At 37.2% G+C, this 25,195-nt stretch overlaps 2 protein-coding genes across 5 annotated transcripts in view; one reads left to right on the forward strand and one right to left on the reverse strand.

Annotated features, from left to right (window-relative positions):
• Positions 1-4,594: 4,594 nt before the first annotated feature.
• Positions 4,595-8,412, forward strand: LOC137175209 (high affinity immunoglobulin epsilon receptor subunit alpha-like). Of its 2 annotated transcripts, none has more exons than XM_067580930.1 (6): positions 4,595-5,047; positions 5,643-5,678; positions 6,543-6,806; positions 6,885-7,124; positions 7,182-7,382; positions 7,562-8,412. In XM_067580930.1, the coding sequence occupies exons 1-6, from the start codon at positions 5,005-5,007 to the stop codon at positions 7,672-7,674; spliced, it is 897 nt and encodes a 298-aa protein (XP_067437031.1). In that variant the 5' UTR covers positions 4,595-5,004; the 3' UTR covers positions 7,675-8,412. The 2 variants fall into 2 exon arrangements, with proteins under 2 accessions (XP_067437031.1, XP_067437032.1); XM_067580931.1 differs by having other exon boundaries at positions 4,605-5,047; positions 7,200-7,382.
• Positions 8,413-12,247: 3,835 nt separating this feature from the next.
• LOC137175214 (myelin-oligodendrocyte glycoprotein-like) overlaps positions 12,248-25,195 on the reverse strand; it is a 64,383-nt gene continuing 51,435 nt past the window's right edge. The window contains exons 2-3 of one of the 3 annotated variants that reach the window (XM_067580940.1): positions 24,269-24,595; positions 12,248-12,788 (exon numbers count right to left, since the gene is read on the reverse strand). In XM_067580940.1, coding sequence (XP_067437041.1) covers positions 12,583-12,788; positions 24,269-24,595 — 533 coding nt within the window. In that variant the 3' untranslated portion in view covers positions 12,248-12,582. Of the gene's footprint in view, positions 12,789-12,966; positions 13,297-24,268; positions 24,596-25,195 lie in introns of all 3 variants that reach the window. The other 2 variants (XM_067580939.1, XM_067580941.1) reach the window with 2 other exon arrangements.

The raw sequence follows: 25,195 nt of genomic DNA on the forward strand, positions 1-25,195 counted from the left end.
TTGTTCAAAAGGTCAGCAGTCATGCCTTTAAGTAATCCTTGAGCGCCTCCTTGTGGACAAATATAAATGCATCCAGTTTTCCAGCTACATGCTCTGCTGCAGTCAGTGCTGCAGACCTAAATGCAGAAGACAGCAGGCCGATGGGATCAAATACAGAATATTTATTGAAAAAAAATCCATAAACTGGGACACAGGAACAAGGTTAACTGATCAGACAACTCGACAAAGATTGAACTGAAAACTGGACTTAAATACACAAGGAATGATTACAAACTGAACACAGGCGAGTGAAATAAGACACAAGTGAAACACATGAGGTAATGGTGAGAAAACACAGGAAGTAAAAGTGACAAAACACAAGGAGAAAACATTTCAAAATAAAACAGGAGCTGAAAATCCAAACACAAACAAAGTCCTGACAGGATGTGACAGCTGATAGTTCACCACATCAAAGTGGGCTGCTGCCTCGTTGGCAGAATATATTTTTTAAAATCTTTTTTCCAACAACTTCATACTTTCATTTAGAGGCCACATCAGTTTACAGATATTGATCTGAACCCTCTCTAATACAGAGGTAGAAGAAGTGTTCAGATCCTTTACTTCAGTAAAAGTATGAATACAGCAAAGTAAAAATACTCCATTACAAGTAAAAGTCCTGCATGAAAAATCCTCCTGCAGTAAAAGAACTCCCTCGGTCCAGATTAGATGTAAATGAAAGCAAAAGCAGAGCAGACATCTGTCATCTTGTAAAGAAATTGCAGGGATTTTTCAGGTGTGACTGCAGCGTGTTTCTCTTTCTGTTTGGATCATGTTATTGTTTGTCTTTCCTCTCATGTCAAATACAAAGCTCAAGTTGTTTCCTGAACATGAACAGAAAGCAGCTCAATAGAAACGCAGCCTGACAAAGACTTTAACCCTTACAAACTGTTCATACTCTAAATTCATTCGTCCATAATGAAGCTTGCAGAGAGCAGAGAGTTTATAGGTTTGACACAATTTTTTTATGGAGCAAAAACATTCACAATCACACTAAATCTCATCCTATGTTACCTAAAACATGAGAACACAACAGCCAAAATGATTACAATTAATATTATTCAATGTGTAGAATTTAAAAAAAAAAAAAAAAAAAATACAGGTTAAATTTAACTGCGTGTTAAATGTCCAAAGATGTGTAACAGTTGGAATATTTCCACTTTTGTATATTCTGTCTTAATTTAGGAAGAGTTATAAAGTTTTGACCTGAATAGTGTGATACTGATACTAAAATTACATCAAAAAACACCTAAAGCAACCAGAAAATAAAAACCTACAGTTGACAGACATCAGATGACTCATGAAATTAGTTCAGATTCCACATCTGGAGCTTAAAAGATGTCCAGATGTTAACCCATAGAGCACGCTAGAGTCCTTCTCTAGCGTGTCTGAGACCTTCGCTGGCCGAGCTGGCAGACTTCCAGTTGGCTACTTGATTGCTTGAAAGAGATGATATAATTTAATCATGTGGCTCCTTTAGACTTTGAGTCATTTCACTGTTCCTAGGGGCATGGTCTCAGCACCTATAAGCTCTGATTATATATATATTTTTTATTTTGGCCTTGATGATGCATCTGCCTCTCAAAAAAAAAGATAAAGCTTCCCTGCAACTCCTCATGAAAACTAAAAGGTGTATGCTGCACTCTGCTGGACAACACTGAAATGCAAATGTTGATTTTAACAGTTATTAATGACTGTCTCAGTCTCAGTTTACTGTAAACTATAAACTACTGAGTGCATGTTATGTTCTGAGTGGTGAATGAGTGAATCAGGGAGTGACTTTGAACACAGACCAGCCCACAAGCCCACTGTGTTCACTGGAATCCAAGTCCAAGCCAAACGTGCCACTTCTGTCAATCAAATAGCAAGCGAGAAAGCAAAGTTTATTTATATACAAACACCAGTTACAAAGTGCTTCACAGTCAAAGAAATAAAATAAAATAAAATCAGAATAAATAAAAAACAAGACACCAGATAAATTTATGAAGAGAGCAGATAAAATGGACAATTAACATAAAATAGCACATACTAGCCAAATGCCTGCCTGAACAAATGGGTTTTAAGCTGCTTTTTAAAAGAGTCTACATTATCCAAAGACCTTAAGCTTGTTGGAAGACTATTCCAAAGCTTAGGGGCTGCTGACTGGAAAGCATGATCCCCCTGGTCTTAAAATGTGTATGAGATACACTTAGAAAGCCCTTGGTGGAGGACCTAAGAGCTTGAGTAGTGGTGTAGGGGTGCAGAGGGTCACTAATGTACTGTGGAGCCATGTAGGGCTCTATTAGTGAGCACCTAAATTTTAAAATGAATTCTAAAATTTACTGGAAGCCAGTGCAGTGAGATTAAAATAGGAGTTGTATGTGACCATCTGTTGGATCGTGTTAAAAGCCTAGCAGCAGCGTTTTGGACAGTTTGTAAGCATTGTATGGAAGATTTATTAAGACAGGTAAAAAGAGAGTTACAGTAGTCCAAACGTGATGAGATAAAAGCATGTATTAACATCTCCATTTCATTTCTTGATACCAGAGACCAGAGTTTGGCTATGTTTCTCAGGTGAAAGAAACATGATCAAGTTTACGTCTTAACGTGCACTTCAAAACTCATGGATTGGTCGGAAATTACACCAAGATTGCGCAGGCAAGACCGGGAAGATGAAGATAAAGCACTAAGGTTCTGCCTGATAGCTGACTGAAGATTATCAGGGCCAAAGATCAGGACTTCAGTTTTGTCTGCATTCAACTGCAGAAAATTGTTTGCCATCCAATTCGTAATTGCGTTTAAATAGTTGTTAAGTACAGAGAGTTTGTGAAGCTCATTAGGTTGAAATTAAAAGTAGAACTGGATGTCATCAGTGAATAGTGAATAAATACATCATATTCATCAATCTCCCACACTGCAGCAAATTTTTGATCAGTTTTGATGTATTTTACATTAAAAAAGAGCAGCTGTATCTCTCCTGCTATTTGGTATGATGAATATTTGTCCATAAATGACGTCTGCTGAGTACACTGCAGCTGGATCACTCTCTGGAGAAGAAGAAAATATTCTTATTATTACTGCAAGTACTGTGACTGATGCAGTACTCCTTCTAGAGCTACTAGAACTGCTGCTAGCTCAACACTTTTAATACTAATATTCATAGTAATGATACTGCTACTGCAACTCATGTCTCATGTTTCATTTAACAGCAAATGGAGGGAGAATGTATTCAGTAAATTGGAGATAAAGCTAAAGGGAAAACTATAATGAAGTAAGTTTAATATATATATTCTTTATATTAAACATCAGAGTAAAGTTCAACACTCAAGTAAAGTGTTTAACAGCAAAACTTCATGAACTAAAGAGTATTAGACACTGAAGTTGCTATTAATAAATGTGTCTAACAAGTCTGTGAATATTGACACTACATGTTAATGTACAAAATATATATATAATACTATAAAATACTAACGTCAAAAAAGGTGAACCTCAAATCTCAAATGCCAAGAGAAAAACGACAAGTTGTGGTTCTGAAAACAAGTTTGTACGTCTATATTTGTCCTCATTAACACATTTGTAACCCTGAACCAAAACCCCTTAAACAAAGTCTTCATCCTCAAACTGTCCTTCAAAGAAGTGAAGCAGACAAAATTACCTCATTTTCCCTCCTCACTACAAAGTCAAAAACTCTAACAGGTTTTCATAAAAATAGAAATATAAGGGCACAAACACAACAGCACCTGTGCTCCGTGTGATCGGCTGTAGATGTGATGTTTGAATATCACTGTATGTGTAGTCATCCATGATGTCGTCTTCTCCAACTTCTACTTCAGCAGCTGGAATGAACCAAAATGAATAACACTATAATTTTTAAGAATCCATTTAATTTACAGACTGTTTACATTGTGCAATAGTTCAATCTGCTGCTATTATTCCAGCACTCAGCACTACTATGCAGGGTACAAACTGTTACAGTCATATGTAGGGTAAAGTGCATGTTTCGAAGGCAGACAGCACAAACCTCAAACAACAGACCAGCTCTTTCTTCAACCCCCCCAGGAATGCTGACCAATAAGATATAAGTGAGAGTCCCAAACTCCTCACCGACCAGACCTGATCTAAGGAACCCCCCATCTCCTGCATGGTCACCAAACCAGACCACTGACCCAAACCATCTTTGATCCTTCAAGCTACAAGAGCCAGCAAGATGGGAAGACCAATTCACACCCCAGCTCATAATACTTATGTACTTTTACTGCAATACTTTAACTACATTTTATATATATATATATATATATATATATATATATATATATATATATATATATATATATATATATATATATATATATATATATATATATATATATATATATATAGCAACATATGAAATAATAATAATAATAATAATAATAATGATAATGATAATAATTTGATGCACCTTCAGAAACACAGGTTCTGTCAAGAGCTGACACAAACATTTGAACAATAAAAGCATGTTCCAGGTGATTCTCAAAACTCTCCTCTTCTGTTTACTGCTGCATATCAAAGTTATCTCCTCCAGCCACATCACACATCACACAGCATGATGCATCAGCTTTACTGACCCCTGCAGGACAGTTTTGTTATTACAGCAGCAAAACACAGGAAGGAGAACAGGTCAAATCCCCCCCAGGAGAGTTTATCCAACCTTCAACACAAATTTAATTGTTTCAATAAAGAATATCTTCATCACAGGCTGAGAATGTCTTAATACAAGTCTGTAAGATGCTATAATGACATGAGTGTATTAAAATGTCCAGACTAACTTCCATGCAGTAGTTATTGACCTCTTTCTCTATTTCAACACTGTTCATTCCTCTGAACACTTGTGATCACTTTCCTGTGAACTGCAGAACAAACCACACAGCTGCTGCATTGACCCACGCAGAGGAAACACTAGTTTTCACTGCTCTGACTGAACAATTCAAAGAGTTTGATGTCACATCAATGAGAGGTACAATGAGACAAACATCTCTTCACTGGCTGCTCCGTGAGTACAACCTGTCTGTCCAAATTACAATAAGTACATGTTTATCATGTCTGCTGTGTTGGAGAAGAACAACAGAATAATAACAGCTGGAAAGGTTCAAATATCATAAAAACATCTGGATCAATAAGATTTTATTGAGTAAGACGTAACTAACATTACTGACGGATGAAATTCATTACATTCAGAAAATATTTGTCACTTTACACTAATGCAACCTTTAAGAGCAATTAAACACTTAACGTGTATTTTGATGTTTGATTTGATCTGTTTTTGCTGTTCTGTGTTTGTTCAGTGTTTCCTTCAAGTTTCCACTAAAATGAGCCTGGTACTTTCCCTCCTTGGGCCTTATTCTCATAATTGTAGCTGTTCTGACTGTGGGTCATGATAACTCTTGTTGTAGAGATTTATAAGTGTTGTACATGTGTTCTTAAATTCAATACAACTGACAAACACATTCATATTTAGAAAGTCACAATAAACTCATCTTCAGTCTGGACGATACTGTGAGTATTGTGTGTGGACTCTTTGAATTAAAGAGTTGTTCTGTGTGGTTTCAGTAAAACTTCAAACCAACCTGAGTTTCATTTCTCTTTAGTTGTGAGCTCACTGCTGTGCTGCACAACAAACCAAGGTTAGTAAACTTCTTCTATCACAGTCTGAAAGCCACTGATTCTGTCTGGCAGACCCTGAGAGGAAAGTTAGAGCTGAGGACAGAGCTGGAAGTCTAACAGGAGAGACTTTAAAGTTTAGACTCATGATGATATGAAGGCATGAAATCAGAGAAACGTTTTGGTCCAACAGGTTGATGCTGAGTCTCTCTGTCCTCACTGTCTGGCTGCACAGACTCAATTTCTCTGCTCTTTATCACTTCATTAAAATCTAAATGTCCCTCAGCATTTGTCTCTGTAGAGAAGTTGAAGTCTTTAAGATTGTATTTGTGGTTTCAGATGTGCCATATTCTTATCATCCACCATCAGTTCACACATACATCATCTTCCTGTCAGTCAACCATTGTGTGTGGGGCAGAGTCACTTGCTGCATATCCTGTACAAATGTATTTTCAGCCTGTTGTCTGGACGACCAGCACAGTGTTTGGACGTCACTTTGATTCAGTTTGGTTGGCTCAGTCATCGTCCAATGAGAGCTGAGAGCCACAGAAGGAAAGTATTGAGAGACGGATTAACATGTTACTAGTTTACATCTGTTTTTAATGGGATTTCTTGACAAACTCTTCATATATATTAAATATTAATATAAATGCTTAAAAGAGGAGGATGTTTGAGTTGTGTTGGCTCTGAATGACAGATATCTTAGAGTTTCTCAGTCAGCTGTGGTTTCGGATATTTGCTCGGCTCAACTTTGAAGCTTTTTAAAAAAGTGTATGTCTATGTGCTGCTGTATAGTTAACACAACAACCCTGTTTACCACTGCTTCAAGAGGAAATTAAACTGCAAGTGATCATTAGGAATTTGACTTTAATCTGTTCTCCATCCAGCTCATCTGACTGTGAGTCCCAGCAGCTCTCAGATGTTTAAAGGACAGTTTGTCTCTCTGAGCTGTGAGGAGGACGACAGCTCTGCTGGATGGACGCTGAGGAGGAACACAAAAAGAGAAACCATGGCTAAGTGTGGAGCTGACTGGGGAAGATCAGGTGGTTCCTCTTGTAACATCACTGACATTGACCCACTGGACAGTGGAGAGTACTGGTGTGAGTCCAGAGAGGGAGCAACCAGTAACGGCATCAACATCACTGTCACTGGTAAGATCAGACTGTGGAGTTAGTATTGATGAAGCTGAGTGTAAATGATGAAATGCTGTAGTTTGTCTCTGTGTTCAGATGGATCAGTGATCCTGCAGAGTCCTGTCCTCCCTGTGATGGAGGGAGATGATGTCACTCTGCACTGTAAAACAAAGACCACCAACCTCCCAGCTGATTTCTATAAAGATGGCTCCCTCATCAGGACTGAGCCTGCAGGTCACATGACCATCCACCATGTTTCCAAGTCTGATGAAGGCCTCTACAAGTGTAACATCAGCAGTCATGGAGAGTCTCCACCCAGCTGGATCACTGTCACAGGTGAGGAAGTTACCTTTGATTTCACCACTTATTTCATCCACATATTGACCTGACCAGGTGAGATTCTCTCTGCAGATAAACCTACAACCACAGCCCCGCCCCCTGTCTCAGCAGCCCCGCCCCTTGTCTCAGCAGCCCCGCCCCTTGTCTCACCTCCCTTCCAGCTTGTGTTCAGACTGGTCTGCCACCTAGTGGTGTTCTGTCTTTACTTCATCTCCACTCTCATCATGGTGTCTTTATATCGGCACAGGTCCACAGGTAACACTCTGAATCATTCATTCAGCTTACAGACACTCAGCAACTATCAATCAATCAATCAATCAATCATTGAATCAATCAATCAATCAATCAATCAGGTTCATTCTGGTTTGGATGATTGACAGTTGTCTCTAACAGCTGATAAATTATCTACATTTTTTGACCTGCTCTGACTACAGGAAATTACCTGCCTGTCTCCATGGTGATGACCACACTCACCCAGGCTGAACAGGGATTTGATGATGACTGTGATGATGTCATCACATCTGTCACCACAGAGCATCACTTCTGAACTGACCAGATGTGACTGATGAAACGTTCCAGTCAGAAACCTTTATGCTCCTTTCTTTCAACATATATTGTCAATGCTGACAACATATTTTATTTTACATTCTTTATTATTATTATTATCATTATTACGCCCACTATTTTGACAATTTTGTTCTGTTCAAATGAATTGATGGAATGTTCAAAATTGACACATTTTCACACTCTTTCATGCATTTTCAACTTTTATCTATTCATTCATACTTTAAACCACAAACTTCATTCTAACTTTGAAATGTTTCACATCTTTAATAGATTCAAGGTATTATTCAACTTTCAAATCCCATTAAAACTGATGTTCAACTTTGTTTGAACCTCAGTTATATGGAAGTCTATAAGAGAAACATTCAAACCCACTCATCTTCAACCTCTTCCAAATCATTCATACATTCACCTGGAAACTTTATTTGAACTGTAAACAGGTCACAAGACTTGGTACTTTCTCACACTAAATCAACATTTTCATATCATCATACTTTTTACACAATCGAATGATACATTTGTGCGTGATGTCATTAATGGCATCAGGCCTTAATATGTTATCAAAAATATTGAACACATTATCCTCTTACTCCCACAGCTTCCACTCTACAAGCACAAATTATACATCAGAATGTAGACAAATGTGTCTTCTGTCATCCAATGTTTCTTCTATTAAAATACAACTCACACTTTTTGAATAAATTGCCGAAACGGGCAGAGAATGCTGTCTAAGAGTCTCTTTGACTCCAGTGTTATCTGAGCTGTGAATCTCTTTGTCAAAAATAAAGATGATGTTGATATATAAATTGTCACGACTCCTTTATTTTAAATCATACGGATACATATCATACATCAGTATCACCATTGAAGTCTCAATTCACTCGAAATGATTTTTTTTTCAATGTGACTTTTAGTTTTTGAGTTATAAGAAGTTGTTTGGTGCCTAAATTTGGCTGACCTGTTTTAAAGGTTTACTCCACTCAAATACTACTTTCTGTCTAACAACTTAAAGATTTAAAGGTTTAATACACCCAAATACTACTTTATGTATAACTTTTTATAGTTTTAAAGGACACACACGCACCCACAAACACACACACATGCACAAACTTCACTCACTTTAAAAACTTTGCACACTTCACACACACATACTGACACAAACACACACACTGTCTTCATCACCTCTCCCCTCCTCCCTCCTTCTTTTTCCCCTCTCCTCTTCTTCCTCCTCCTCCTGCTTATCCTCCTAATCTCTCCTCTTCCTCTCTCTTCCTTTTTCTCCTCCTCTTTCAAAGAATCTAATATTTTAATATTAAAGCCCTGACGATCACTGTATGTTAACAGGAAACTAGTGATGGACCTAGATTCTCAAAATAAAAGTGCTCATAGATCAACTCTTGTCAGGGCTTAGACCTCAGCTGATCATTCATTGTTATTCCAACAAAGACAATTAAAGGAAACCTCACCTTCTTCTCAATACACTTAAGCTCATTTAAGTTCTTACTCTAAAACTGCCAATGGAACTTCTTTCATTGCTCAGTCTATATTTTGCATCCTTCATCATCACCCCACTTTTCCAACTATTCATACTGCTTCAGTATGAATAGTTTTTTCATACATTAAGAGCTTCATTCAACTTTTATATACCATTCATACTTTTTGAAAACACTGTTGATTGAGATTTCTCAATTTGACCAGCCCATTTCCCACTTTTCCAAATCATGGAATAATCCCAATTCTTGACTTCCTCCCATAGTCATGTCCGCGTTGCAGACCGACGACGTCATCACGTCAGGCCACGTCGCCATCTTGTCACACACACACACCCACTCACACACACATGCATTCACCTGCATGTGTTCAACCCTGTACATAGCTCTTTCTGTTGTGCTTTGGTAGAATTAGATTTTAGGACAGTTGTTTGTTGAATGACGAATTTGTTATCTTGGCTAATCTTGCTAAGTTTAATAAATACTGTTATGTCTTTAAAGAGAAGTAATTTTGTCATTATTGTGTCTAACATATTGTGAAAAGTGGCTGATTGAATGAGTCAGAGCTCAAATTCAACCCTTCTTTGTTCACTCTTGAATGTTGATATCTCTCAGATATTAACATTCTAAGTGAACTCTTTTATGAGACTACCTTGTTTGGTTATTGGTCCCAGTTTCCAGGTGGTGCCCCGTGATTGTTAATTCATATTAATAATTCTATTAATTGTTATAATTAATTGCTTATCATTGATAATTGATAATTATTGCAAATAACCAACTGTGCTCCTCACAGATCAGATCAGTTGGTTCCCGAATTATTGACTGATATTAATAATGTCTTGATTTCATAATTCATAATTATCTATAATAATTATAAATTATTACTAATAACCAAATGCACTCCTACCCGCCTCAACAACTTCCTGATTCAGACTGAGAGAGGGGAGGAGGTGCTGCAGAGTTTTAAAGTCTGCTTACACATATTCAAATTCCAGCTACATGCTCCACTCTGTAAATGCATCATCATTTTGCTGTCTCTACTAGCTGGGAGAGGCCCGGGCCTTTTGCGGCCACCAGGATTCCACACTGATGGATTTTAAAACCTACTTTGCTTTTGAAGTCTGTAGTTACTCTTTAAGCCCTCTGGGTTACCACGTGACCGTGTTCTTCACCTGGATGGTTGCCATGGTACCAATCTCAGGTGTAGTTTCTCTGTGACTGGTACACTATGATCAGACACCAGGATGAACAACAGCAACAGATCCTGGTCAACAACTTTTACATTAATTTCAACAGAAAGAGCAAATAACCATGAATCTAGCAAATACTACAAAACACATCATACTTTATTTATAAAAACAAGCACATGTACATTTCCCAAACAGTGTGTTCAGACTCTGCTGCATAAATGTGTAAAAATCATTACAGTAAGAAAAGCTTGATGGAAGGAGAACCGTAAGAGTTGGCTTTGCACTTAAAGAATAATATGTTTCAAACACAATCCAATCTGTCTGACATACATTCAAAAATAATTTATCATCACTTATCTATTCAATCACTGTGTTCAACTCTGTGTTTAACACTGAATTTGATAAACTGTAGCTGTCATCATGTATGTTGTTGACTGTATAAATGGAAATATGGGCCTCCTTTAAAACAAGATGTAATTCAATAGATGTGTGTTCAGAGCAGACCAGAGAGCAAACTGACAGTATTAACAGAGCAGTCGTTTCTTTGTGTGTTTGACAGACAGCTGAAAATATTCAGATTCACAGAAAAAGAAATATGGAGGATGCATTTGAAAAAAGATGGACACGTTTACTTTTAGAGCTAGTCTTCAACAATTCTGTGCTGAAGGGTTAGCAGAAACAGTCACAGAGAGATATTAGATGAACTCCATATTAACTGAGGAAGAGTCTGTTTTAAGAATGAGGACATTAATTCTTGAATATATTAAGAATATTAAATATATATAATTAAATGAGCAACTTGTACTATGACCATCTATCTATCTATCTATCTGCTCTGACTTTTACAATGACATTTCTTCTTAAATCATGACTTAAGCAAAATCCTTAATTAAATAATTGTATATTAATTGTTTTCACATGGAAATAATAATAATAGCCAATTAAAATAACAACAATAATAATATTTAGTATGCAATATGTACACAATAACCAAACCTTCTCTTGTTATGTCAGGATACTCCTTTTGACCCTCTGGCTCAGGTGACCTCACAGAGAACACATGCAACAAACAACATATTACAAGCTATTTAACTAGCTGGCGTCACTTTATTGGCTGAGGACCTTCAGTTGTTAGGCTACACTTTTATAAACATCTGGAACACAATATGTGCAATTAAGATACAAATGTGCTTCTTACATCTTGTTTCATAAGCAATTACCTTTACATCAACATTTACAACTACATACTACATTTATCTGTAATCCTGCAACACATGAGGATCCATAGGTATTATATTTATATATGTTTTGTCTCATAAAGATACAAATAATCTCTAGGGTTGTGTAAATAGCCCATTCATTCCTGTCAGAAGCCTACTGGTCATGCTCATATGCCTATAAGCATTTTTGCTGCCTGGTTTCTTCCCTTACTGATGATTAAAGTGATCATAACGCCTTATGCGCTGATACTTATGTTCCTAATTTGATAACATAGCCTATGGCGCTTTGTTGACAACTGGACATGGTAAAGGTAAAGCAGGATAATCAAGTTCATAATCATACATAACAAAAGTAAAGTTCAAGCACAAATCATTCATTCATATTGCTTGTTTTTGTTTATTGGCACACAATTATCAGTTACATATTCAATCAGAATCTGTTTTATTAGCTAGTGCAAACATACAAAGAATGTGTCCTGATGTTTGCTCCCAAAAAACACAATGCAGAAGAATAAAAATAGACAAACGTAAGCTGATAATAATGATAATATTAATAATTGTATAAGCAAAGTAATATTAAGATTAAATTGAAATGTTAAAATCTATTGACAGACTGGAATAACAATAGTTTTGAAATGGGTTATAAAACTTGAAATATTGACTGTAGAAATGAAATATGGACTTTGCTATGCACAAAGAAATGAAGTGTATGAAATATATGAAGAGCAAAGACTGTGACATGTGCATAAATAATTCAATTATGTGACAGTGCAGGTTGAATGCAATGCACAATGTAAAGTCCAGTGAAATATATGGAAGTAGGTGCAGGGATTAAATGAGGAATGTGAAATGTAAAGTTCAGTTTGATAAAACCGTCTTCATTCCGTTTATGTGGCCATGGTACAAGAGTTGATGCAGTTTAGCGTAAATGCAGGTTAGGGTTAGGGGAGAGCATTGTGTTGTAGGTGGAACTGGTGCGTCTAATATTGTCTTACATTTTAGATATCTGTTGGTCACCTGCTTCCTCAGCAGGATGGAGAGATGAATTCTTCTTATTTCTTTTATAGATCATGAAGATCACAAAACCAACAACAACAATCACACCTGCAGCAAGTGACAGTCCAACTACCAGTCCAACATGTCCTCCCATGTTTCCATCCTTGTCTCCTTCAGTCCAGGTGTTTCCAGCTGTGTGACCTGCAGAGCAGAAACAGGTGTGAGGTATCAGCTGTCAGGTAGGTGATGACTGAAGAACTCTTCAAACTCATGTCAGACATTATCTACTGAACTCTGATCACATCACTCATCTCACCATCAACACCTTTATAAACACAAACAGCTGATCTATGATGAAGCAGCTGCACTTCAAACTCACCTGAGTCTTCAACCTTTAGGTTGATGGTGTTCATGAGCTCAGGTTCGCTGCTGTTCACAGAAACACGACACTTGTATGTTCCAGTGTCGTTGATGGTGACGTTCTTCAGAATCACAGAAACGTCTCCGTCCTTCATCTCTGGATCTCTCAGCTGCACTCGACCACGAAAAGATGGATGCTGGTAGTATTCATATGATCGATCATCTCTGAAGAAGAAGACATAGTCATCTGTCTTCAGGTCAGGTCTGCTCCACTCTAACAGTGTGATGGCTTCATCTCTGGGACTCTGACACTGAAGAGTGACATCATCTCCAGGCTTTGGTTTCATCTCTGAAAGATTTCAACAAAAACAAACTTAGTGATACTTTCATCTTTAAATTAAAGTAATCGTTAAATATAAACTGTCAGTGTCAAAACAAATATGAATAGGAGACAATAATTATGGACAAAACTAACATCAGTTATTATGTTAAATTTCAGGTGTGAAGTGTTGTTCACTAATTTGTGATCATTGCTCAGACATGTCGTTTAATTAAACAACTTAATCTCTGTAAATTTAGGTGAAAATGCTCCTAAAAGTGAATTTAGACATCAGGTCCATTTTTAAGAACCAAAGTGTCAGTAACAGCTGAGCTTATCTGATAAAATGTTCTATAATCAATCCAAACATTAGTCTTTGAAATTAGTGGGAGAAACATTCACTATTTAATGTCAATTATACATTTATATATCTGCAACATCTATTGTGAAAATCTATCATATGTGAATTTTAAATATTAATTTTACGATCAGATTTATATACATTTAAATAAAATGTAAAATATCTCTTAGAGAAACAGAGAAAAAAAATCAATACAGTTTTGGTTTCAGGAAAGTTATTTTTTGCAGTCAGACTCTATATGTGTGTATGTGTGTGCACATATGTGCATATGAAAGAGATAAGAGAGATGAACATACACAACTGTTTATTTTGGTCGTCTGATAAAAAGAAAAAGTTCCTACTAAAGTTAAAACCGAACCTACGGCCTTGTTTTTGACACTGAGGCAGCCAGCAGTGGACTGTTTGTGTTGAAACATCCAAATGCTTCAACTAGTAACTGCGCATTTAGCAGCAGAGTGAAACACACCAGACCTGTTTTACAGCAGAAAGTAGAAGAAAATGTGCTGCTGTACTTACACAGTAGTAGTAGTAACACAATACAAACTGAACAGCAGTAAATAACATGTATGCTACCTATAAATGTTCACTTTTTTTTGATACTACTCATTTGTGTTGACTCAGTTATAATCACATTTTTGAGACAGTAGCTGACTTTGTTTGACCTTGTTAAGGGCATTACCTGACATGGCGAAATAAGGAAATACCCATTTTCTATTTTCCCTACTTCAAACAATCATAATATTACTTACTTATTTGCATTATATGTTTTTGTCAAAATCTATACCATATTGTGAACATACTGTCAGTTATTGTTGAAGAGCAACACTACATGGACAGAAAATCATCAAATCTTCTGTGTACATAAGTGCATACGTAAGTACATACATTCACTTGTCTCAATCAGACAAACATGAAATAAAGTTGAATTAAAGTAAAATATCAATATAGATAAAATAAAAAAATCAAAATATCCAGAAACAGCCCATCACACACATATAGTGTATACACACACACACACATATATATATGTATATATATATATATATATAATGTAAAAACAAACACACAGAACATACCTTTAGCGTTAGATACCAATGGAAATAAACTGTAAACAGCTAAAATGTATAAGATGATCATGGCGGCAGAGCAAGACGCAACTTTGCTTTTCTTTGTGTCGAGTCAAATTGACAACGTAAAACGTAAAACGTGACTACAGAATCAGGCCACCATATGTGGGAGGAGGCACAAAATGAGCGTCACGTGTTTTTCTTACCGACATGCTTAAATTTATACAGCTTTGTCCTCCTTTGCTTTCCTTTCCTTTCCTTTCCTTTCCTTTCCTTTCCTTTCCTTTCCTTTCCTCTCTTCCTCATTGACTTACTTGGGTTTTCATCTGGTTTTTAAAGCTTTACCGGTCGGTCAGTTTTCCCCCCGACAGCTACCAAACTTCATGTGCTACCGTAAGCCATGCCACCAAACGTTCATTGAATGGTTCCTTGACCCGCCTTCCCCTTTTTGCCCAGAGGACTGCAAGGACTTTTTCTGGGCTGGTGGTACCATTGTCGCTCTTAATTTTAGTCTGAATTCATTTTTGAAGTTTTAGGAATAATAATAATTTTAGAAAATTATTATTATTATTATTATTTTTGGGTTCTCCAAACCGAAATCTCCCATAGGGCACTGACATAGTCAAAGTTAGGGTTAGCTGAACATTCAAGCAATGAATGTTTGCAAATTTCTGGTCAATATTTTGTACATTTCATCTCATTCTTTTCAATTTAAAATTTAAACCTGTAACAGCTCTTCTCACTTAGAATATCTTTATCTTTCTCTATTTAATTTGGGATTACTTATTGTTGTATATATTTTCGACTGTGCTGCCATACAGCACCAAACTACTTGGCAAGAAACCTGGTTCTGATTCTGAACAGTTTAAACTAGGTTAAAACTTGTTTGAAGAGAAAAAGTGCTTTTGGAGATTGTTAAAACTCTTCCTTTCCTACTGTTGTCAGATCTGTGTGACCTCACCTCCTGTTTGATCAGAGTCAGCAGTCCATCACATCCATCCAGATCTCCACTCCTTCACCCCCACCAGTGTCCAGACTCCAGGGTCCCTTCACAGCAGAGGCTACCAGCATGTTTTAAGTCAGCTGTGACTGTACCTGTGCTTATGAAACCAACCCAAGCTGTCTGAATGACTACATACCTGTTAACTACATACCTGCTTTGACATCTGTCATCCTGAAAATCTTGAAAATCTGAATGCCTGGTATGTAACCATCTCCCCAGTGTTGTCCTAGGGCCTTATCAGTTTGCATGTAGAGCAAACAGGTCTGTTGATGATGCAGTTTCATTGTTCCTGTACTCTATTTTTCAACACCTATAGGCCTGTGACACCTATGCAAAGGTTCCGTTGGTCAATTACAGTTCAGCTTCTAGCACTATTCTCCCAACCAGGATGTCACTGTGATTATTAAATCACGGTAAAAATCCCATGACTGTAGAAAATCACAGTACCCATTGATTACCATGATTGTAGAAACTCACAGGAACAATCTCACTACTATGAACATCGTGTTCACTTTATTAATATTATTGTTATTTTTTAATTTATTTATTTGTACAGTAAAACAAAACAGCATAAACACAACAACAAAGGAGAAGAAACAAGTTGTGCAGGTGAGATTTAGAAAACCCCTAGAGGCTTATGAAAGGAATCTCACCTCATTACACATTATAAGCAAATACAAAAGTCACTTGATCCACAAAAATAAGCAAACAAGCAGCCGTAGAATCAAAAAGTAAACATAAAGTAGGCAGCATAAATCAAGCAATGACATAAAATAAATAAAATAATGTAATGAGGGTGTGTGTGTTTTGGTGTGTGTGTGAGTGTGTGTGTATATGTGTGTGTGTGACCGTGCATGCGAGTGTTTGCACACTTACCGAAGCACACTTGTGTTCAGTAAATTCCTTATGACAGAGAGAGAGAGAGAGAGAAAGGCCATTCTCTATTATTATTATTCCGCCCACTTTTTTTTTTTTTAACTCCTTCCACATTATTCAACCTACAAACCTTCCATTCAAACATTACAACATTCAACTCAATAAGGACATTATGGCTATTACTTTTCTGATTCATACCCTTCATACTTTTCAAAATATTCAACATATTCCAGTAATTTTGCTCCATTCAAATGAATTGATGGAATGTTCAAAATTTACACATTTTCACACTTTTTGCATTTTCAACTCTTACTGATAACTATTACTGATTCATACCTTAAGCTACAAATTTCACTCTAACATTTAAATGTTCCACATCTTTAATAGATTCAAGGTATTATTCAACTTTCAAATCCCATCAAAACTTTTCAAAATATTCAACTTTGTTTGAACCTTGGAAGTCTATTAGAGAAACATTCAAACCTACTCATCTTCAAAATCTTCCAAATCATTCATACATTCACTTGGAAACTTCTTGTAAACAGGTCACAAGACTTGGGACTTTCTCACACTAAATCAACATTTTCATATCATTCATACTTTTTACGCAATCAAATGATAAATTTGTGAGTGATGTCCACCCTCCACTGGCTCATGTCCTACCTGTCAGGGAGATATTTTAGAGTATCTTGGAGGGGAGAAGTGTCCAAACTGCACAACTTATCCACAGGGTTTCCTCAAGGGTCAGTGCTTGGTCCCCTTCTTTTCTCATTATACACCACCTCACTTGGCACAATCATCCACTCCCATGGTTTCTCATACCACTGCTATGCTGATGACACCCAGCTCTTCCTGTCATTCCCACCGTAAGACCACACAGTCTCCGCTAGGATCTCTTCATGCCTTGCCTATATATCAGCATGGATGAAAGAACGCCACCTTCAGCTTAACCTCTCTGAGACCGAGCTCCTTGTCATACCAGCCAGTCCCTCGATACAACAAAACATCAACATCCAGCTCAATTCAACTCAACTCATGCCAACAAAATCTGCCCGGAACGTGGGTGTCATGATTGATGACCAGCTAACCTTTAAGATTCACATGGCCTCAGTCGCGCAATCATGTCGATTCGCCCTGTACAACATCAGGAAGATCAGACCCTACCTGTCTGAGCTTGCAGCACAACTCCTGGTTCAGGCTCTCGTTATATCACGCATCGACTACTGCAACTCCTTACTGGCAGGCCTCCCTGCATGTACACTTAAACCTCTGTAGATGATCCAGAATGCGGCAGCACGTCTGGTCTTCAATCAGCCCAAAGCAGCACATGTCACCCTGCTGTTCATCTCCCTCCACTGGCTCCCGGTTGCTGCCCGCATCAAATTCAAAACCCTGACACTTACTTACAAAACAGCAACTAAAATGGCTCCTGCCTACCTGAACTCCCTCATTCATGTCTACACTCCCTCCCGCCCACTATGCTCTGACAATGAAAGGCACCTGGTACCACAACAGGACCCTAAGTCACTAGCTAGACTCTTTTCCTCTGTAGTTCCCCGGTGGTGGAACGAGTTACCAAACTCTGTTCGATCTGCAGAGTCCCTCTCAATCTTTAAGAAAAGACTAAAGACCCAGTTCTTTCACGAACACTTCTGCACTTAATAGGTAGAGAAAAAACAAGAAAACCAAAAAAACATGCTTCTATGCACTTTAATCATTGCCTTGTTGCACTGCCTGTTGGCATCTACGTCCTATCGGGCCCAAACTTAAGCTTTATGGCACTTACTTGTGTTGTTGTCTCCTGACTAGATCCCTGCTTGTGTTGTATCAGTCTCATATGTACGTCGCTTTGGATAAAAGCGTCCACTAAATGAAAAATGTAAACGTAAATGTAAATTCATGACATCAGGCCTTAATATGTTATCAAATATCTTCAACACATTATCATCTTACTCCCACAGCTTCCACTCTACAAGCACAAATTATACATCAGAATGTAGACAAATGTGACCTCTGTCATCCAATGTTACTTCTATTAAAATAGGACTCACACTTTTTGAATAAATCACCCAAAAGGGCAGAGAGCGCTGTCCAAGTCTCATTGACTCCAATGTTATCTGAGCTGTGAATCTCCTTGTCAAAAATAGAGATGATGTTGATATATAAATTGTCATGACTCCTTTATTTTAAAATATAAGGACACATATAATACATCAGTATCACCATTGAAATCCCAGGTCGCTCAAACTGTTTTTTTTTTTTTTATGTGACTTTTAGTTTTTTAGTTATAAGAAGTTTTTCGGTGCCTAAATTTGGCTTAGGGGCATTGGAAATGAATAGATGTGCTTGTCTTACCCTTGCCACAGGGGTGCACTGTGTGTGTTTGAAAGATTCATTCCACCCAAATACTACTTTCTATCCAACTTTCTATAGTTTTAAAAGTTTAATACACCCAAGACCATTTTATATATAACGTCTTATAATTTTAAAGGACACACATGCACACACAAACACATGCACTGTCTTTATCACCTCTCCCCTCCTCTTCCTCCTCCTTCTCTTCTTCCTCCTCCTGCTCCTTTTCCTCATCTCTCCTAAAAGTGCTTATAGTTCAGCTCTTGTCAGGGCTTAGACCTCAGCTGTTGTTTTATCTTTATTTCAACCTCACCTTCTTCTCAATACACTTAAGCTCATACAAGTTCTTGCTCTAAAACTCTTATTTGAACTTCTTTCATTGCTCAGTCTATATTTTGCATCCTTCACCCCTTCCCGCTTTTCAAACTATTCATACTGCTTCAATTGCCTTTTCATGCATTTTAAACTCTTATGTATTGATTTATACTCCATTCAAACCATAAAATGTTCCACATCTTTCATACATTAAGAGCTTCATTCAACTTTTATATACCATTCATACTTTTTGAAAATATTCAACACAGTTGATTAAGATTTCCTAATTTGACCCCAGAAATCCAGTTTAGTATTAAAGCATTCACATGCTATTTCTTCAGAAATTGCCTTTATAGTTTTTAATAATGTCATATAGTTAATAAAATCACCAAAGATGTCAATAAACAGGAAGTTCATTTATATTCTGACTCATTTGCATCGAATCATTCCATATAAGTGCAACATCAGATCTGTCCAGCAGGTGTCGCCACTTCATTATCCTCTCATTAAAGCTTTGAGGTTTACCAGTCAGTTGTGTGTAAACTGGGTTCATTACTGGAGGCTTCAGGACATCTACAGAAAGAACCACATGCACTCTGATATTTGGCACTCAGTGGTCCAGAGGAAGTAATGACCAATGAGAGTGAGGGACTCCCATCCTTCTTCTAACAGTCAATCCTTTTTACAGTTTTATCATTTGTTAGAGAATTCTGCTCTCTGTAAATGAGAGGCCGGCAGTCAAGACAAGACAATCAAGCATTCGAGGACAGTGGCTCACAAAGGGAGGTGGTACAAACTCTCATATAACTGATCAGGTACATGTGCAATTAGAAATCAATTCATTAATCATTAAATTAACAAACAACCAGAAGTAGACAAACAAAGTAGTGCAACAATCAACAGAGTGCTGAAAGGTTAAAGAGGCTCAAGTGTTGAGGTGTTTACAGAGGAGCTGAGTTTTCAGATGTTCCTTGAATGCACCATGGGAGTCAGCAGAAATATGATGGTTCTCAGTGAGAGTTTGGTGGAGACAAAAGTAATGAAGATGACAACTGAATATCTTTACTAGAATAAGGAAACACGGGGAGTTACTAAGTTTGAATAATTAGTAATTTTAGATCACAAAAGATGTGAGAGAATAAATGCATTTTTCATCTTGTTGTTCAGTATCACAGCCAGCAGCAGTAAATAATACAGTGAACAGAGACTGTGTGCAGTTTTTATCCTCCAACATTTGATCTGAGTGTCTGAATCCTGAGTCTGGACATTTATCCACATTATGGACACTTCTTTCTGTTGACAATCTGTCGCATCTTATAGATCAGACACTGCTCACTACTGAGTGTCTGTTATGTAGGAAGTAGTGAATGAGGGGAGGAGGAGAGATTTCAGTCAGAGAGAAAAGTAGAAACTAAATGATCCGACACTCTCAGGACAAATGAAGTGACTTTTTATTAGCAGCAGCTGAAACAATTTCCCTCCACATTTGAAATTCAAAACAGTTTTATTATCAAGTTTCAAACAGGTTTTTCAGGATGAGGCAGGTTTTATTCTGCTACCAGCTACACACACAGATCTGTTGGAAAGATTAAAATGATTCACTGAAAACCTGCTTCTACTCAGTTCCACTCGAGCCACTACAATCGGTCTGATGTCGCCTTCAGATAAAACTGATCAGGTCATCAGATCAGGCAGCTGAAACATGGGCTTTATCTTACAGGCAGCACTTTTTCACATGTTCACTTCATGATTTGAAAGTGTTTAACATCTGACATCATAACAGGATATAAAAGACAGAAAATCACATAAAGCCTGATAATAAAATGAATGATCTCAGAGAAAGTTAGAGGTCATAAAAGGTCGTCATATTCAAGTGCAGCCACAAAGAATCTGATGCTTCTGGATGAAAAGTCAGAGGATCAAAGTTCTTCCAAAGGGGATCATGAATGTGTGAACCAGATTTCATAGTAACTTCACTGGAGTCTCATCGTAGCTAAAACATCAGAGAGTCCAAACATACACAAGAATCCAAGCAGCTTAAGTTTGATCAGAATCCTCTGATACAGCTATTGATTTATTGATCAGTACAACCTAAAACGATCAAAGATGGTTCCTCTGAGAAAAACACTCATTGTGTCCCAAATCCAGACTCATTCTGCACATCACAGTGTTCAGTCTGCAGTCAGTATACAACACATGACGCTGACTACAGCTGACAAACCCACCGTATGTAGTCTGCACACTGTCTGCTTCAGTAAACTGAATTTAGTCTCAAACCTGCTCTGAGTGAGTGTGCAGTAGGTTATGGATTTAGGATGCAGTGATGTTAAAAAGTTCCTTAATGATAGTTGAGTGGAGATTCTTCACAGGAGACAATCTTTTGTCAATCTTCTGTATTATTGTTATCATTACAAATAATGCACACTGAATACTCGGGACTTTTGTGTTGTGAATCATGTGACCCAAAACCACAAACGAAATCACAGTCATAAATGAAGCATCTGTCCACAGCAGATGGGGATCATATTAATATAGTGTAAGTATAGAGAAACACCGTCAGAGGTTCATCTCAACTCTCATTTATTTCATATTAAACATCAACTGTGTCTCCAAAAATAAAAACACAGAAATTATTACAATGAACTGCAGTTTGTTGTACAATAAATAAAAGCAACTTTATTTATCCAGCACATTTGATGCGCAGGACAATTCAACATACTTATATATAAAATATATAAAATAAAAAGAATATTTTAGCAAGAAAAACAATTAAACTTATTAAAACACCACTGTGAGGGTTATAAAATAACTATTAAAACAATCAAATTAAAACAAATTAAAAGCATGTAAACTGAATATTAAAACTATGTAGACACACATACATATATATCAGAATTTTTAACATTTGGTTTGAGATAAAGAGGAAGGACTGAAACACGTCCTGCTTCAGACTGAGAGAGAGGAGGAGGTGCTGCAGAGTTTTGTGTCTCTACTAGCTGAGAGAGGTCCGAGTTACAGTAAAGAAGGTCATTAACAGTGTTCACTTTCTATTTTGACTTTTCTTCTCTTGGTTACAGCTGAGCCAGAAGATGATAATGCTCAAAAGTCAATTAAACCTGAAATGAAGCATCAACTTTTCATACAGGATATAAAGAGTCAGACTGTGAACTTCCTGTTTATAAAGTAATGATCTGATGTACAAATATTCAGACAGTTTGTTCTCTCAGGCTGCATCACTGATGGATTTTAAAACCTACTTTGCTTTTGAAGTCTGTCGTTACTCTTTAAGGCCTCTGGGTTACCACATGACTGTTTTTCACCTGGATGGTTGCCATGGTACCAATCTCAGGTGTAGTTTCTCTGTGACTGGTACTCTAAGATCAGACAACAGGATGAACAACAGCAACAGATCCTGGTCAACAACTTTTAGATTCATTTCTACAGAAAGAGCAAACAACCATGAATCCAGCAAATACTGCAAAAAAAGAGAGCTATAAGAGTTGGTTTTGCACTCAAATATGTTCCCAACACAATCCAATCTGTCTGACATACATTCAAAAATAATTTATCATCACTTATCCATTCAATAAATGTGTTCAACTCTTTCAACAGAAAGAGCAAATAACCATGAAACCAAGCACATGTACATTTCCCAAACAGTGTGTTCAGACTCTGCTGCATAAATGTGTAAAAATCATTACATTTCAGTAAGAAAAGCTTGATGGAAGGAGAACCGCAAGAGTTGGTTTTGCACTTAAAGAATAATATGTTTCAAACACAATCCAATCTGTCTGAGATACATTCAAAAATAATTTATCATCACTTATCCATTCAATCACTGTGTTCAACTCTGTGTTTAACACTGAATTTGATAAACTGTAGCTGTCATCATGTATGTTGTTGACTGTATACATGGAAATATGGGCCTCCTTTAAAATAAGAAGTAATTCAATAGATGTGTGTTCAGAGGAGACCAGAGAGCAAAATGACAGTATTAACAGTCGTCTCCTTGTGTGTTTGACAGACAGCTGAAAATATTCAGAGTAGATAACTGACTCACAGAATAGGAAATATGGAGGATGCATTTGAAAAAAGATGGACTTTGTATGTTGTAAGATTATAATTTTTTATATTTATTCACTCTTTACTGATAAGAGCTGCTGATGAAAACCCAACATTTCTGCTGCTGCTGCTGCTTCACATTAAAAGTTTTCCAACTACAAGCCTGCAGGATTCTTTTATTGTGAAGCAGCTATAGGAAATGTGGTGTATTCATCACTGAGTTAGCAGAGCTGAAAATAGAGTGAAATCTGTAATCAGATACAAATACAAATACTGGGCCCTCTGCACATCCTTAGTGTTATGTTTCAGACATCTATTGGTCACCTGCGTTTTCAGCAGGAGGGAGGGAAGAATTTTTCTTACTTCTTCTATAGATCATGAAGATCACAAAACCAACAACACCTGAGACCAGTCTGCTGTGGGAGAACCTACCGGCAGCTGAAAGTTCCAGACAACACAGCTCCCAGGATCCTCTGAGCACACAAACCCTCCACCATGATAAGGTGGCAATTAAAGGAGTCACATGATGGGTAGAAGTGTTACACTAATGAGTCCATTTCATATTTACATTTCAGACATCTGTTGGTCACCTGCTTCCTCAGCAGGAGGGAGGGATGAATTTTTCTTACTTCTTCTATAGATCATGAAGATCACAAACCCAACAACAACAATCACACCTGCAGCAACTGACAGACCAACTGACAGTCCTACACGTCCTCTCATGTTTCCATCCTTGTCTCCTTCATCCTTGTCTCCTTCAGTCCGGGTGTTTCCAGCTGTGTGACCTGCAGAGCAGAAACAGGTGTGAGGTATCAGCTGTCAGGTAGGTGATGACTGAAGAACTCTTCAAACTCATGTCAGACATTATCTACTGAACTCTGATCACATCACTCATCTCACCATCAACACCTTTATAAACACAAGCAGCTGATCTGTGATGAAGCAGCTGCGCTTCAAACTCACCTGAGTCTTCAACCTTCAGGTTGATGGTGGTGTTTATGAGCTCTGTGCTGTTCACAGAAACATGACATTTGTATGTTCCAGTGTCGTTGATGGTGACGTTCTTCAGAATCACAGAAACATCTCCGTCCTTCATCTCTGGATCTCTCAGCTGCACTCGACCATGAAAAGATGGATGCTGGTAGTGGTCATATGGTCGGTTCTCTCTGACGAAGAAGACATAACCATCTGTCTCCGGCTCAGGTCTGCTCCACTCTAGCACTGTGATGGCTTCATCTCTGGGACTCTGACACTGAAGACTCACATCATCTCCAGACTTTACTTTTATCTCTGAAAGATTTCAACAAAAACAAAGTTAGTGATACTTTCATCGTTACATTAAAGTAATCATTGAATATAAACTGTCAGTGTCAAAGCAGGAGACAAATATGATTGGTTCTCTTAATTACAATTTAGTATATCTTAATTACAACTTAGTATATATCGTAAATATTATCGTATATAATACAAAAAGGTTTTCTTGTAATTATCATTTATTTGGTCATAATTATGAATGTAATACGATGGGTGTACATTAGGGTATGGATGGTCACTACTAATGTCTGTGATGAACAGTAGTGAATCTGAAGCAGTTAGTATTTATAGTTTAAACATTTCAAACTTTACATAATTAAAAATGTTTTCATTGGACAAAACTAACAGTTATTATGTTTAAATTTCAGGTGTGAGGTGTTGTTCACTAAAGTGTGATGAGCTGAGTTTAGCTGCTAAAAAGTTTCTTTAATCAATCATTAATCTTTGAAATTAGTGGGAGAAATATTCAATATTTATTTTTTATTTATTCATTTTTCCATGAGTGGATCATTACCTACGGGTTAATATACATTTATTTCCTTCTAACATTTATTGTGAAAATCTATCATATGTCAA

This window comes from Thunnus thynnus, chromosome 22 (assembly GCF_963924715.1).
Source record: "Thunnus thynnus chromosome 22, fThuThy2.1, whole genome shotgun sequence".
Lineage (NCBI taxonomy): Eukaryota > Metazoa > Chordata > Actinopteri > Scombriformes > Scombridae > Thunnus > Thunnus thynnus.

What these genes read in the sequence shown, in the direction of transcription:
- LOC137175209 (XM_067580930.1), top strand. Translation starts at nt 5,005, where the DNA reads ATGAGAGGTACAATGAGACAAACATCTCTTCACTGGCTGCTCC. An exon ending in CATCAACATCACTGTCACTG is followed by an intron (nt 6,807 to 6,884) that starts GTAAGATCAGAC and finishes CTCTGTGTTCAG; the next exon opens with ATGGATCAGTGATCCTGCAG. An exon ending in CAGCTGGATCACTGTCACAG is followed by an intron (nt 7,125 to 7,181) that starts GTGAGGAAGTTA and finishes TGACCTGACCAG; the next exon opens with GTGAGATTCTCTCTGCAGAT.